The sequence below is a fragment of the Drosophila virilis genome, chromosome 2, assembly GCF_030788295.1.
Source record: "Drosophila virilis strain 15010-1051.87 chromosome 2, Dvir_AGI_RSII-ME, whole genome shotgun sequence".
NCBI lineage: Eukaryota > Metazoa > Arthropoda > Insecta > Diptera > Drosophilidae > Drosophila > Drosophila virilis.
Window position 1 is genome coordinate 20,825,634 of NC_091544.1, and position 16,051 is coordinate 20,841,684.

Here is a 16,051-nt window from a genome sequence, read left to right on the forward strand (position 1 = left end):
AAAGGACAAAAATCAATTCAAGAAAGATAAATGAGTTAAAAGTTAGTAACCAGGCGCCAGTGTCGCGACGTCGAGACTTATCTGTTACATCGTCTTTCACTTGTCATTGCCACAAATAAGCGATTACAGTGCCGTAAGTCTAAACAACACACTCAGTCACGTGTGCAGCTTGTGGTATATGTCATATCAGAACTCAGGTGTCGGCTCCGAGAAACATTAACGCTAGGCAGCAATTGGGCAGCGATTGGGACTATCGATGACGCAGAACTAGGAGCTGTCATAGGGAAGGTGCCATAATTTACTAGGACACCAGGACACGTTGACGGCTGTCATAAAAAGTTTACTCTTATTACTCAGACGCCATGTCGGCCGGGGGCTGTTGAGCCAGGGTTGTGTCGAAATCAAATTAATCATTCTGGCAATGATTTAGATGATTTCTCTTTTTTTCCTTTTTATCGATTTGGCTTCCGTCAATATTTTTATGTGTTACTGCTAGAGCACACAATTATATAAATATCCAAAATTTTTCTATATTTAGTTCAAGCAGGTGTTTTCTTTCACTTGGGTTTATTCGAAGTAGCTGGAACCAATTTATACCATTTTACATAAATAAACTCGTCTTTTTTCATCTGACAAACTAGAAGGCGAAACAGTTGGACGATTGTCAATAAAGACGCCGCTATTAGCTTTGCATCAATATCCATGGATTAAATAGACAATAGAAACAATTTCCACTTTAATTTGTTTAAAAATGAAAATCGCAACAACGCAAGCCACAAATTGAAAAAAGTGTGTTTGTACATCTAGGCTGTGCATGCTAATTATGCGAATGGTTAAGAATTACCAAAGAACACGAATATCAGCGAAGCTAAAAAACAAGTAAGAGGCTTTGTTAAGAGTTCTCGACTAGGGAATACCCTGCACCACCCTCTTCTACCAACACCAATTGCAGCTTGCTGTTGAATTAATATTAGTAGTATTCATAAATAGCATACATATATAAAGTATCTTTCATTTTTCAGCTGTCGCCACTTTACCCCTACCATCACATAGATATAAATCAAGTAAAAAAACCAATTTGTATTGCCCACGCCATGCCTAATTTTAAAGCAATTGACTTTTTGGGAAGATGTAAATATTCTATAGTACAATAAAATCAATAAGATATTAAAAAAAAAGTGTTGTACATATATTGGCAGCTAACATGTCAACTAGAACCTTGGCGACTGATCTGATCTGATTTCTGACCCTTGATAGGAGCTTGCGTTGATTTCTTGGCTCGGACTTATCTTATTTGATGCAGCTGATTGCGTGGCTCAGACTTAGAATGCGTAGCTCCATCAGCATCGTTTTTTTTTTTTTATTTTGACATCACTTTTGTAGATTTCTGTGCGTAGTAGGAAACTAATGCGAACTAAAAAATTAAATTCAGCCATTTATTTTATCTGTTCATCAAACATTTGATGTAGCCTTCAGCACTCATAAGAAATTTACTTTAAATTCTTGTTATGATTAAGAGGATCTATGTTAAAACGCTCGCCAAGCTCCTGTATGACACTGAGCGTACTAGGTGACAGCATTAATCCACCTTGATCGTCAACCATTTGCATATGCTGCAACTCCTTGTCACCAGGTATCAATGGAGGCTGCATTGGGTCGCAGGGTATAACATTACGCAGCAGCTGATGGAAGTCAGCAAGCCGCTCCTCGAAAGACACACAAAAGCGCATTGGATCAATAGCTATATAGACCTGGCCTAGATCAGCCAACTTGTTGTCTGAGCTAAACAGGCTGCGATGGCGTATATGCGTTGCATAGCTAGCCCCTGTCATAACTCCACAAAGTATATCCACCATGGCAGCCAGACCAAAGGCTTTGTGCTCGGGCGTGAAAGGACGTAGGCGCTGGGCACGCAGCGCCTCCGCGGCACAGTTTGTGGGCTTACCACTGCTATCCAATGCCAGATAATCGGGCAGCTGGCGCAAATACCCATTGGAGTACTCCAGCTGCAGTTGCTCAATGGGATAAGCGGACATGCCCAGGTCCATAAGGAATTGCTCCTGCTTACTTCCAGCCGCACAGGCAATTGAATTCCCACCCAGCAGGGGCTCAGACCCACCGCAGGGCACAAGGATGGGTGGACCATTTGACATACAGATGCCGATCATGCGATGTGAGAGCGCCTGGCAGGTGTACCATGATGCCATCCCAATAGTGTTTGAGCGACGAGCTGCCACATATCCAATACCCTGATTCCGCGCCTTGCGTATTGCCAAATCCATGCAGAAATTGGCCACCACCGGCCCTGGTGCATTCTGGCCATCCACAAGTGCCAGCGCATCGCGCTCACTCACCAACTTTGGCTGCATGCGGGGGTCGACCGTTAAGTTGAGCAGATCAGCTGCAATGGCTGGCAGTCGATGAATTCCCATACTACGCTGGCCCATGTAGTCGGCAGCAATGAGAGCATCGGCCATTTCGCTTGCCGCATCGTCGGGCACGTCCATGGCCGCGAAAACATCGCTTACAAAACGCTGCGCCTCCAGTACACCTACCAGGACCTCTGCATCTAATACCCCCATGTGCATGGCTGCCTCTGGCTCCTGGTGACCCCCGCATGTGAGTAGAACACGTTTCAAATTCTGCCAGCGCTCATTGGCGGCCTGTGAGCCGGATATTTGCCCTGCTGTGCTGCGCTTGTCTCCGGCTGAAGTGTTTTTCTTGCCAATTGAGTTGGCGGTGACAACGGTTTCGACACAAGGCTTGGGCCGCACTTTTCGAAGTGTTTCTAGGAAATTGAGTACTCTACGCATTCCGGACTATAAAAATATTTACATATATTGAAAATATAATTGTCTTTATACGAATCGGAAATGTTTGATTTGTAATACTGATCAGAACATCGATGTCTACTTGAGTAGGCAGAATATACAGACTCCTTTTATTGAGTTGTATTTCTTGAGTACATGTACACACACACATTCCTGCGTGTCTGCTTTGAATTCTTTCAACAGCATTGCAATTGGGATTGTATTGTTTTATGTGCTGCTATCTTATTTCGATTTTATGCTCTGAACCAATTGAAATTTGGTAAAAAGGGTATTATATATTTGTGCAGATGTAGGAAACAGGCAAAAGGAAGCATCTCCGACCCCATACAGTATTGATATTTTTGATAAGCATGTCAGCTATGTCAGTCTTAACTGTAGGTCCCCCTAGTGCCTGCGCAGAACGAGTTTGCTTGGCTTTGGCCAGAACTTTATACAAATTATATATGAAACATACATACATACGAATATGTAGGCTTATAAGCTGAAAAAAAGTTTATTCCATTACAAACTATCTTCACAAGTTTTCGATAGCTTTTTGATAGTTTCTTTGAGGAAATCCATGTTTTGGGCATGGCGTATGTCCAAGACAACAATATTTTTAGCGCATTTATAATTATCCATCCCCGTATTTGTATAACTCACCACGCCATACACGCAAGTCTGGTTAGTCTTCTGATTTTGTTCATCAAAGCAGTCCCCGCCGAAGCCGCTGCCACTGTCACCACTGCAGATCTTTTGATTGTTAAGTATGTTTATGCGAAAGCCATCCGATTCCTTCTCTTCTATGTTAGTCGAAACTAGCGTCAGGTTTAAAAACGTTGAATCATGTTTTTTCCATGAGAACACCAAGCCACTTTCTTTGTCGATTTCCGTCATATGGTTATTGTAAGCCCATGGCAAACAAATGGTACATGGCCCTTCGTTTACGTCTTTGGTGTTGTATTTCAGTTTTAGCAGAGCGATATCCCCATTTAAATATTCCGGAAGATAAGCCCTTAATGGAAAATAAAAGACTTATTAAATAAATAACGACTGAATTCAAATATTCTATAGGCCACATTGGGAATTACTCACCAATGCAGAATCACATCCTCAACCGCCCAACCAAAATGTTCATGGATTATACGGAGATTACTCCTAGAGTTGCCCACGCGGAAAAAATCAAAAGGCAACAACTCCTTGGTTTTATTCTTGACAACGCAATGTGCAGCAGTGAGCACTATATTGGGTTTTAACCTGACCCCACTGCACACATATTCGAAGCTGGTTTCTATTTTTTTATAAAGTGCTGTAGTCCAAGGGGCTTTGGTAGATTTCGATAATTGATTTTTATCTCCTCCAGTTGTACCGCAATTCAGTTGACAGAACTTATCCATGTCTTTGCTATTCAACCAATTTCCATCGTCAAGACACTCTAATTGCAATTTACTCATATTCGGGTTAATTATATATCCATAATTACAGAAATATATGGCTTTAGTGCCTGGCAAGAGCGTCCCATTGCAATAATAGTTCTCAATACCATTATATTCGCACCTCGGATACATTGAATCACTGCAGTATAAGTTAATCCGATTACATGGTTCTGTTTAAATTAAATAAATTACTATTAGAAATGGCATTTTAAAACAATATTTACATAAGCAATAGCATATATGGTTCAAATTTAAAATTTTATACATCTTATTTTGATAATGGTCTTTCCACTTTCCTGCATAACTGCAGCATGGGAACAACATGAGAGAATATGACATAGATTCCGATGTTTCGTCATCCATTAGAAATTTTAAAAAGTTCTGCATTTTCGGGAATATTGAAACATGAATGCCTTTATTTAGGCAGGACGGGATCGAATTAACTTTTGTCAATATCCAACACATACTACCCTGAGCTCCCCGTCTCAAATTAACTTTGATAAGTATCTTTCAATATGATAAAAACACTTTGCGGGTGGAATTTTCAATCAAAATTTTCGGTTTTGTAGCACTCACGGCTTGGCCTGTCCATCAAGCGGGAGAGACAGTTTTTATGTCTAAGGAAATAAACTTACTTTTACAGACTGGGTCCGTGAAGTAGACATTATTCGAATCCCATTGCTTATGTAAACATCTCAATATCTTTTCGCCAAAGCCAAGTGGTGTCAATAAGTACCCTTTCGCGCATGCAAACTGTACTCTCATATCATTTATAGGCGGTTCCACCCGTGTTAAGCAATTGCCATCCACGCATTTATAGATCAGCAAAAGATCCTTGACGTATGTGTTTATGGGACATCCGTTCGTTCCATTCGTGTTGGGATTGTTGTTCACTGGCTTCGATTGACATTCTATCTGAGGGTTTTTCCATTCACCCGTATATAGGCATACGTTCCACTTACTACCAATTATTTTAGCATTGCGGTCGTAGCACTCAAAGACAACCCCCTGATTGGCATAAACGAATCGGGTTCCGTTCGCCAAGTGATACTTTGTGTCATATGTAAATCGTAGTCCTCTCTCTGTTGGTTCCACACACGTCTTTGGTGGGTTCCGTATCCAATCCTTATTATCAACACAGAATTTTAACAACTCATCGGAGCCATCGGGGCAATCGAATATATTGTCGCAGATTTTTTTTTTTTCAATGAGGTTGCCATTAGCGCATTGAAAATGACCCGACTTAAAAAGTTTCATACATAAATTCACAGACTCATCCCGCCCGTCAATGCAATCGTTCCTCCCATCGCACATTTTTTGTTCTGGAAGGCAATCCCCGGACAGACATTCCATTTCACCTCTGCAAATAAAGTTCAACTGTCTCTCATAACTCGGCTGAAGAAATGGTTTAAAGAACTTGTACTAATAAATGTACTATGCATTTTAGCCCCACCTATCTGTTTGCAATAAGACGGCTAAAATTTACTACTCATAAATCGATAATGGACATTGATTGATCGACTTTTAGATCTTTTCGATACATATTATTCAGAATTCTCTTGTTTTATAATTCGTGATGTATGCGCCTATCTGCATACTGAATATGTGTATTATTGAAACATTAAGTTCACTTCTGCTTAGAAATAATTAAGTAATTATGATCATTGATCAGCAATAGCTGATAACCAGCCAAAGACAATATAAACACATATATAAACAGTGTTTATATTGTCTTTGAACCAGCCATGTCGGATTATTAGATCAAGTTGATTACCTTTCCTTTGATAGCTTGCCCAGTCTCGATATTCCGCAACAAACCCATAATTAAAAAATCCAAGTACACAAAACAGGCATTCGCGACTAGAGTATTTAACTCATTTCGATGGATATGTTGAGTAAAATTTGTATTTTTCAATTTGTAAAATTACGTTTTAATTAATTCCATAGCACTAACCAATTATTATTATTATTGCTTATTTCTGTGAAAATCTACACATTATTCCCATTAATTATCTAAAAACCGACCCAAACTATGGCTTATTCTACAACGTGAGAAATAGTATATTATATTTGTGCAATGTCCCTAGGTGTGAATCACAATCATCTAAAGCTATCACAGTTACGCACCCTGTCGAACTAAATTTGCATCTGAATTCCTGGCGGATCTTTTAAGATCGAGGTAGAAATGTTGTGTTGATTTATTTTTTGACGTACTCTGTACAGTTGCCTTTCTTTGTTTTATTAAATTGGCTTTCGCTCTCGCATAGACTGGCAGATTCATCAGATTCATCGGCACATTCAGGCACTTCGTTGCAACGGTTATACTGACTAATTCGACCTCCATAGGCGCAGAAGAATGTGTGTGGGGATGCTTCAACCAGCTCTTTGCACATCACGTATGACTCATCGCTGCCATGGGAACAATCTTTATCGCCATTACAGGCTAAACTTAACTTCTTGCTCATTCCGTCTTCTTCACATGTAAAATGTCCGAAACTATATATTGATTTGATCATCATGAACATCAGGATCCAAGCAAAGCGAGCGCACATGTTCACAAACTTTTTCGCGCAAGCATTTAAGTCCAACTGAGAGCCATTTAGTGTATTACAAATAAATAGCTGTGGGGAAATATATGTTTATTCCACCAAAACCGATAAGCAGCCACTCAGCGCATACAGCTTTATAGTCGCTTGCTAATCTGCGAATATGTACTGCTACTCAAGCGTGGAAATTGGTTTTAGTAACTCTGCACACTCATTCTCAGAGAAGCCCCCAACACTTATAACTATGACATGAAGATAAACTTAAAAAAAAAAAAAAAAAATCTTCGAACAATTCACTAATTAGTCAAATTAAATCTAATGTTTTATAAAAATTATAAAATTCTAAACCTTTCAGCCCGAGGACAGCTACAGAAAGATGAACACATTGCATTTGGAAGCTGACGATCAAGGTCAAGCCAGCTCAACAATCAACAATAGATAGTGGATTCCGAAAAGCTGTGGTTCCGTGCAACAGCGTTAAGAACAAATTCCAAAGATACTAAAGATTTGTTGACGAGAAGTTGAACGCGCTGACTATGTGGCATTGCCAACAGATGGCACTGCAGTCTCGACTGCTGTGGCCGATGCTGCTGGTCTTGGCTGCACTTAATGGCTGGTTGGGTTACGCCTCAGCCTCAACGCACGACGTCTACAACGGTGCCCGACCGGGCCATCGCATAGTGCAAACTCGTTATGGCCGCTTACATGGTATGATTCTGCCCCTGGACAATTTTCGCTTCCTACGCTCGGTAGAAGTGTTCCTTGGTGTGCCCTATGCCACGCCTCCAACCAAACAAAACCGGTGCGTGCCAAAAATAATTTATAACTCTAATCGATTTATCCCCTTCCGTCTTAATGCCTATCTACTTATATGTATTGTAGTTTTAGCCCAACGCGTGCGCCAGCGCCCTGGGATGGGATACGCATCTCGGACAAATACAGTCCAGTGTGCCCGCAACGATTGCCCAATATCCAAAATGAAACCGCCGCCTTGGAGAAGATGCCGAAAGGTCGCTTAGAGTACTTGAAAAGATTGCTGCCATTTTTGGAAAATCAATCCGAAGATTGTTTGTACTTAAATATATTTTCACCCGTTAATGGTAAGCCAAAAAATATGATCGTATTTAATTTTATGATGAGACCTAAAGTATGATTTATTTTAGTTCAATTCTAGTTTTAATAATTGTATATGATATAAAACGATCTAAATATATGAAAAACATTAATGATAGATCTTAAAAATTTATATCCAGCTTGCTCAATTAAAGCAGTTTTTAAATATAAGGTTTATGAAATTTTAGTTGAAATTATTCGATATCATAGAACTTGATATATATAAACAGCTTATTTCAATGAATGAATTTAAATAGTTTTCAATATATAAACATACCAAATTTCCGAACATATTTTGGAAAGCTTATTTTTAATAGTCGGGAACGAATTAATGGCTTGTAGCTATAGTCCACATATCACTTAGGGTATCGACTCTATATACGCTGCATGCTTTTAATCCCTTTGGTCTTATTCAAATCATTCAAATGAATTTAAAAAACCATGTCGGCCTCTAAAAATTCGTAAGAAGTAGGCTGTGCTCCCAATATCGTTCAATTTAATTCTCTAATTCCAAAGGGACTCCAGCCATTGGCAATTCTTATCTCAAGATCTTGGGCCTGGGCACTCTTTAGAGAGTGTTATATCGTATATAACTCAAAACGATTTAAAATCAGCTTCGCACGCGAACATAAAAAATTTAATAGTGTTTTATCGATTCAACTGGTTTAACCAAAGTCATGCTGGCGGAAACCAAAGTTGGGGAGCAAAAACCTTTGGCGATACCATGAATTACTTATCTTTAGGGCTTCGCTTGAACCTAGTATAGTCGGAATGATATCACACATTGCGAGAGCATATTTATATATACATATGCTAGCGGGTATTACCCGGTATTGCCCGTGTCCAGTTTTGTGCTAAAAAAATTGGATATATACACCAGCATATATCATTCACGAAGGGCGCATTTGAAATTAATTTTAAAGCCGTACGGGCTTCAAATTTAAAAAAAAAACTTTCATAGAGCCAATTTACCACAGTGTTAAATGGAATTTCTAAAATCGCTGAAGCAATTACTCATTAAGTTATTTTGTAGGGCTTTGAATGGAGCTTTGTGATGTAAAACCGTAGAGGGCTGAATTTTCGAAAAAGTGCAAAACACCCATCAGACTAGTTTTAAGAAAGATCATTGAAAATGTTGAAGCCGATCGGATTGTAACCAAAACTCTTTCATACAACAGGTTTCGCTAATTAGCCACCGTTGTGATTGAAATTTCCCAAATCGCTGAAAACCGTATTCATTAAGTTCTTATTTAGAGTTTTGAAAATAAGTTTGATGCAAATCGAAGCAAGCATAAAACTTCTCCTAAAATTCATTGTATCGCATTTATATAAAGGAAGCCTGGATTCTATAAAAGTGTAAAAACACCTCTCAAATGAGTTTTTCAATTTATACTTGGAAATGAATTTGAACGCGAAACGTGATTCTTCGAAAAGTGTGAAACGCTTTTCAAATGAATTTAAACAAACATCCTTGAAAATGAGCTTGAAGCCGATCCGATGGTAACAAAAAGATTTATTCAAACTTGTGAAATTTCCTAAGACCCCGTCTTAACTTGTGGTAGAACACAAAGTGTAAAGATCCTGGACATTATATTTTTCGCAATTATTATTATTTTAAAACTTATCTTTTATAATATGACTAATAATTCTTCTTTTTTAATATATTTAAATAAATATATTTCAGAAAACAGATTTGTATAATAATCAAAAGAGTCATGCTATTTAGATTCACCGAATATATATTCAGGAGTTTCTGTGTTTTCAAACCTGTTCAATAGCTCAATTCTGCCTTTTGTTTCAACAGCTGGCGCTAATGAGAAGAAGTTGCCTGTCATCGTGTTCATACACGGCGAGTCCTTTGAGTGGAGCAGCGGCAATCCCTACGATGGGAGTGTGCTGGCGAGCTATGGTGAAGTGGTTGTCGTGACCCTTAATTACCGACTGGGTATACTGGGTAAGAAGAATGCAAGTGTGCTATGGCCCAATTTATAATTAATCGGAAACTTCCTGTCCATTCCCTCTGCCCACTGACAGGCTTTCTTAATGCGAATCCCAGTCCGCATGTCCACGCACGTGTCGCCAATTATGGGCTGATGGATCAGATGGCGGCGCTGCATTGGATACAGCAGAATATACAAAAGTTTGGCGGCGACCCAAATGTTGTTACCTTGGCGGGTCATGGCACAGGTGCGGCCTGCATCAATTATCTGATGACTTCGCCGACAATGGTGCGTGGACTCTTCCATCGGGCCATACTCATGTCTGGATCAGCATATTCGTCATGGGCCCTGGTCGAGGATCCAGTGTTGTTTGCCATTAAGCTTGCCAAAGAGGTGAACTGCACCATACCAGACGATTTGAATAGAAACCATGAGCAAATTGTCGATTGTCTGAGAGATGTGCCATTGGAGGATTTATATAGCGCCGATATACAGGCACCAAATTTCCTTACTTCGTTTGGGCCTTCGGTAAGTTGTAATCAAAACTATGAGAAACCTTAAAATAAACATTTCAGGTTTCTCAAAAGAAATATTTTATACAAAAATCTTTATCGCAGTCTTTATCGTATGAGCTTAAAAACTTCCAGAGTTCTCCCTGTATTGCTTGTGGCATTGAATTGTGCAGTAAGGTGGACTCTATTAATGACTTTTGCTTAAGTTTATCCCGGATAAGAATTCACATTTTGGCCACCGTCTTGCATTTCGAGACCTTCTGCATGAATTGCTCGAGAAATGTGCTTGTTTCTTGTTTAGTATCTGCCTTTTGTGTTGTTATGGGTTAAGGCATTGACATGTTTTCACGCCGATTTTCGTTTGTCCACCTTTTTGGCTCAGCTCAATGCCCGAACAGACTTTATTATTTACTTCAACTGCTTTTTGGCGCTCCTGAGAAATGTATTTCGAGTACAGATAAAATTGAATGCTTTTAACTTTTGATTCACTTTTCTCTTTGTTTGCTTTCTCTCTGGCTCTCGATTTTAATTTAGGTTGATGGCGTTGTCATACGACCCGGACATTCTAGTCTCGATATCGATGATTTAATGACGCGCAACTCGAAGCGTTCATCGGCCGATGGTGGTGCCCAGGCAGCCGATGGCAACGGCGGTGGATCTGGTGCTGGATCTGCTTTTAGCGGTGGCACTGGCTATTTTGGTGGGGCGGCTGCCACGGCCAACATTGGCGGCCATTATGACGTACTCTTTGGCGTTGTCACGGGCGAATCGATTTGGCGATTCAGCGCTCATGACATACAAAATGGCTTCGAGGGCGAGAGGCGCGATAAAATTATACGCACTTATGTGCGCAACGCTTACAACTACCACCTTAATGAGATATTCTATACGGTAAGTACGCTAAATAAGTACCATAAATATCCCCGACTAACTTCACCATTTGCCATGCAAGGGTAACGCGGACGATGTGGTTTGCATTCTGTCACATAATTCTACTAATAAGAATGCAGCTTTCCTGCGCTGCGTTTGTGGTTTTGATTTCAAATTGTGTTTCTTTGTTATAAGTTTGTTTACATAAATAATTGGCACAAATTATTAAAGCACATTATAAGGCCAATATAAAAAACCCTTTTACTGAATGGCTAATTGGCGATTAAAGCTCGGCTCGAACCGTTAGAGCGATTATTGTTGGATGTAAACTTCTCCAATATCACAACCAAAAATTAATAAAATTAAATGTTATAAGTTCAATTATTAACGTTCAAGTTATTTTTGTTGATATCACTTTCATTGTTGCATTCAATTAAAAACGTATCGTGTCCTTGAAAATAACACAGAATAGAAAAGTTTGCACGGTCGGCTCTGCGAGAGTTCTGCTGCAAATAGAAGTACCTATTTGTAACACAGTGCGTATGAGTAAAATCCGCAGCTACAAATAAGCACAAGCACAGGCTGCATTTTTTTTCATCTATGTATATGAGCTGCAACTTTCCAGCATTTCATTCTATTTACTGGTGTTGTTTTCATACCCGTTGAAAGTGGGTAAAAAGGGCATAATCTTTTTGTGAAAATGTATGTAACAGACAAAAGGAAGCTTCTCCGACCCCATAAAGTATATATATATTCTTGATCAGCAAGGGAAACGCGGAGGATATGGTCACACAATTCTACTAATCAGAATGCAGTTTCTCTGCGCTTGTGGTTTTGATTTCAAATTGTGTTTATTCTTTATATGCTTACATAAACAATTGGCACAAATTATTACATCAAATTAAAAGGCGATCAAAGCCGCCGAGTCGATCTAGCCATGTCCGTCTACATTCGTTGGGTAAATAATAAGAGCTAGAATCACCAAACTTGATATATTTCTTCTAGCATAGTGTATATAAGTATATCAAGTATCTTTCTTTTTATACCCATCGTCAGATATACTGTGGAAAATTTTATTGAGATCGCTTAAGAAACACACAAAAGTTGTGTTTTAATTGCGAACGCAGCATGCGAAAATTTCAAGAATTTCTATAACCATTTACAAACATATTCATGCGCGACTGCTTCGCATCCAATCAAGAGCATTGCAATTGGGATTGTCTTGTGTTCTGTGGTGCTATTTTAATTCGTTTTATTCTCAATAGGACTCAATTATTGATGTGGCTGTCGAGTAGATGCGGTGGCAATTGGTGCGGTCAGTTGCGATTTCGAAGCCTGCTTTTATTTTATTTACCTTGATAATGAGATGGGTATTCCCTAGTCGGGAGTTCCCGATTAGAACTTTTTACTTGTTTTTATTTTATTTGGTTTTTTTTTTTTAGGTTGAGTGAATGCTAGCAAAATGGGAGGCAGTTGCCGCGCTATTACAGCTAAAGCATTAACACGCTTTATTTGGCAAATGTATAAGGCTGCTATAAACAGTAGATGTATGTTTGGGTGTGTGCATTGGCAAGGACACTGAGACTTGCATTCATAGGAAGGTATGTATCTATATGTAGATATATACATGCCACACACACCTACTTAAAAACGAATAGGCTACACTTAACCCAAATCACAGTGCCCGTAGCAGCGGCAGCAGCAGTAGAAGAAGCAGTAGCAACAGCCGCATCTAACGACAAGAGTCGTACCCACCCCTACCCTTAGAGACATCATCAACGCCAGTTGACGTTGTCGCCATTTGCCATATTAAAACCAAGTACACGTTTGTATCTGTGTGCACACTTAAAGCACATATACACAGATATACACAAATATGTATATAAAGAAGCCGTAAATTACCAACGCATATATCACTATTATAGAGCATACATTTGTATTTATTTTACTTTATTATATTCGCACATAGCCAACAGCAAATGTCAAGCCCGTTGCAATTCCGCGATGAGGTTTGTACTGCATTCAATAGTGTCATGCATTCATATTGTGTCCATGTATGTATATAGTATGTATATATAGTATACAGTACGAGTACATATAGTACTTCTGTCGAAAGCTCAAGAAATGCATCTGCTGAAATGATATTCTTGTTATACCCTGAACCCATTGAAAATGGGCAAAAAGGGTATAATGTATTTGTGCAAATATATGTAACAGGCAGAAGAAAGCATCTCCGAACACATAAAGTATAAATAGCCGAGTCGATTTAGCCATGTATGTCTGTCTTTCTGTCCGTCTGTCCGTCCGTCCGTCTGTCCGTCTGTCCGTATGTGTGAACGCTCGGTTCTCAAACCCCATAAGAGCTAATGACTTGAAACTTGCCCCAATTTCAAGCAGTCGATAAAAATCGATACAGAAATCCTCTTTTTTAAACAAATACGGTAAATAATAAGAGTTAGAGTCACCAAACTTGATATGTTGCTTCTAGAATAGTTTACACATATCAAGTATCTTCCATAGCCCATGAATATAAGAATCAATTAAATGCAGTTGTCATTGGAGAATACACAAATATATTATAGAACAATAAGATGTACCGTTAAAAATTTCATCAAGGTCGGCTTAGAAACACATTAGAAAATGTGTTTAGCCAGCCCACTTGCTTGCGGCTGGAATTTCTGAATACACACATTTATGCGCGTCTGCTTCGAATTCTATAAATAGCATTGCAATTGCGATTGTATTGTTTTCTGTGCTGCTATATTAATCAGTTTTTTCTCATTGAGGATTAATAATTGCTGTGGATGTTAGGTAGAGGCGGCGACAAGTAGCTCGGTCTGTTGCGATTTCGAACCTTATCAAGGGTATTGTTATTGTTTTTTTTTTCCCAAAGCCCGTCTAAATGTGCACCCTCATCACATTAGGTAACTCAGCTTTCTAAGCAGCCCTAACCGTTTCGGCTGTGCGTTGATCACCAATCAGTCAGTCAGGACAAACAGTTTTATATATAGAGATAATTATTCTGGAATGACTCCAACAGGCAAGTGGTGAATTAATCGTTCGGTGACAACTATCCTTTTGGTTAAAATAAATATGCTTATCTGCGAAATAAATTTATAAATCACAATTCCGTGCACAGATTGTCAACGAGTACACGGACTGGGATCGCACCTCCCAGCATCCGATTAACACACGTGATACGGCTGTAGCAGCGCTATCCGATGCTCAGTTCGTGGCACCTATAGTACGCACTGGGGACATTTTAGCAGCTAATTCGCAGCCGCCAGTGAGCTCAGCGATGCCCAGTGGGGCAGCAAACGCGGCCGCCTCGACTTTGCCAGTTTCGACACAGCCATCGGGTCGATGCTATTTCTACGTGTTCGACTACCAGACCAAAGATGGCGACTATCCGCAGCGCATGGGAACGGTGCATGGTGAAGATTTACCGTACATTTTTGGTGCGCCGCTTGTTGACGGCTTCAGCCACTTCCCGCAGAACTATACCAAGTCGGAGATGGCGCTGTCAGAGGCCGTGATGATATACTGGACAAATTTTGCGCGCACCGGGTAAGTTAAGTAGTTGCATTTACTCATTCGCATCTAGTGCTAAGCCACTTACCTTAATTTGTCATCTGAGAGAAGTTACTTCCGCTATTCTAAGCACTTGTTTCATGGGCAGCACTTAGTGATGATTGTCTGTGTGGAGAAACTGGTCCCAGCTGCAGCGACACTTCTTATGAAACAAAGGTGGCACTATTTTACCTTGTATGAATGCATGCATGAATAAAAACAGCAATAGCAGTGGCAAAAACAATTAGACTGTGGCGGCCGTGCAGAATTTGCTTAAGCACAATCCACTAAACTTTTCTACATTCTTTTGTACTCTTTTTTCCCCTCCCTTAGCAACCCGAACGAGCATCATCGCCAGGACTCTGTGCTGCCCGTTTCAAAGGAACGCAATCGTTTTCGCAGTATCACATGGGAGAATTATGATCCATTGCATCAAAAGTATTTGGAAATAGGTGAGAAACTATTTCAAAACAAAAACAAAATAAACTAAAAAGGATCATTATTCCTTAGGATTTAAGAACAGGGACTTTTTTGATTAAACTAGGCAACAACATTATTGCTTGCCAAATACTTCGAACACACCTTTAATGTATACAAATAAGTTATAGGGGGTGATCTTAATGGAAGTGGACTTATATTTACCGATACTCTACAAATGTTGCCCTACAATTATGGGTTCTATATTGTTGTCCCTTGTTCAACTTTCTAGGGCCGATCAAAGATAACTACGAATACGAATGATTCAATACATTATTACATATGTACATAGTGCCACATAGTTGGAGTACACAATTTCCAATAGTATCACCGACTGATGGAGGTGTCGGCCAGCTGTGCCCCTGTTCACAGCTATTTTTGTCAGTGGGGGGAAATTTATAGCCTAGCTAGGAGGTGGTGTTAGCTGTAAGATAAGAGATACTTGATATATATGCTATTCTAGAAGCTAGCGTTTTAACCTAGTTTTCTTGTCAGTTTATTGGGGTGGTGAGTTCGCCTTGGAGGCGACTTTTGCCTGTTGATGGCAATTCACCACTTAAATGCCAACCTCTCAAATTCGAGCGGGTGTTCTTTCAGTTGGTGGGTGGCTTGGTATAAAAAGCTCGGAAGAGGATTTGCTGTGTCGTCGACCTGCGTAGCAAATTTCAAGTCTCTCTTATAGGTTCTGAAATCTTTGCTTTCATACATGTCCGGACCGACAGACAGACGGACATGGCTAGATCGACCTGGTTGTTGATGCTGATCAAAAATATATAT

The 16,051-nt window shown here is 39.7% G+C and overlaps 3 protein-coding genes across 8 annotated transcripts in view; 1 reads left to right on the forward strand and 2 right to left on the reverse strand.

Annotated features, from left to right (window-relative positions):
* LOC116650957 (modular serine protease-like) overlaps nt 1–6,833 on the reverse strand; it is a 123,564-nt gene extending 116,731 nt beyond the window's left edge. Inside the window, exons 1-4 of one of the 2 annotated variants that reach the window (XM_070206984.1) lie at nt 6,461–6,833; nt 4,882–5,606; nt 3,906–4,416; nt 3,474–3,825 (exon numbers count right to left, since the gene is read on the reverse strand). In XM_070206984.1, coding sequence (XP_070063085.1) covers nt 3,474–3,825; nt 3,906–4,416; nt 4,882–5,606; nt 6,461–6,798 — 1,926 coding nt within the window. In that variant the 5' untranslated portion in view covers nt 6,799–6,833. Of the gene's footprint in view, nt 1–3,300; nt 3,826–3,905; nt 4,417–4,881; nt 5,607–6,460 lie in introns of those variants that run through there. The other variant, XM_070206983.1, reaches the window with a different exon arrangement.
* Nucleotides 1–16,051, forward strand: part of Nlg4 (Neuroligin 4) — a 46,619-nt gene that overhangs the window by 2,923 nt on the left and 27,645 nt on the right. For 4 of the 5 annotated variants that reach the window (XM_002053217.4, XM_032435036.2, XM_070206980.1 and 1 more), the window contains exons 3-9: nt 7,148–7,594; nt 7,675–7,892; nt 9,710–9,859; nt 9,940–10,373; nt 10,892–11,248; nt 14,367–14,794; nt 15,131–15,249. In XM_002053217.4, coding sequence (XP_002053253.2) covers nt 7,329–7,594; nt 7,675–7,892; nt 9,710–9,859; nt 9,940–10,373; nt 10,892–11,248; nt 14,367–14,794; nt 15,131–15,249 — 1,972 coding nt within the window. In that variant the 5' untranslated portion in view covers nt 7,148–7,328. Of the gene's footprint in view, nt 1–7,147; nt 7,595–7,674; nt 7,893–8,137; nt 9,406–9,709; nt 9,860–9,939; nt 10,374–10,891; nt 11,249–14,366; nt 14,795–15,130; nt 15,250–16,051 lie in introns of those variants that run through there. The other variant, XM_070206982.1, reaches the window with a different exon arrangement.
* Nucleotides 1,078–2,884, reverse strand: LOC6630185 (uncharacterized oxidoreductase YjmC). The gene has a single exon (XM_002053218.4). It carries the CDS (start codon nt 2,811–2,813, stop codon nt 1,491–1,493), a length of 1,323 nt encoding a protein of 440 aa, XP_002053254.2. The 5' UTR covers nt 2,814–2,884; the 3' UTR covers nt 1,078–1,490.

Bases quoted from the DNA above. Each gene is read 5' to 3' on its own strand.
- LOC6630185 (XM_002053218.4), bottom strand. From the start codon at position 2,813: ATGCGTAGAGTACTCAATTTCCTAGAAACACTTCGAAAAGTGCGGCCC.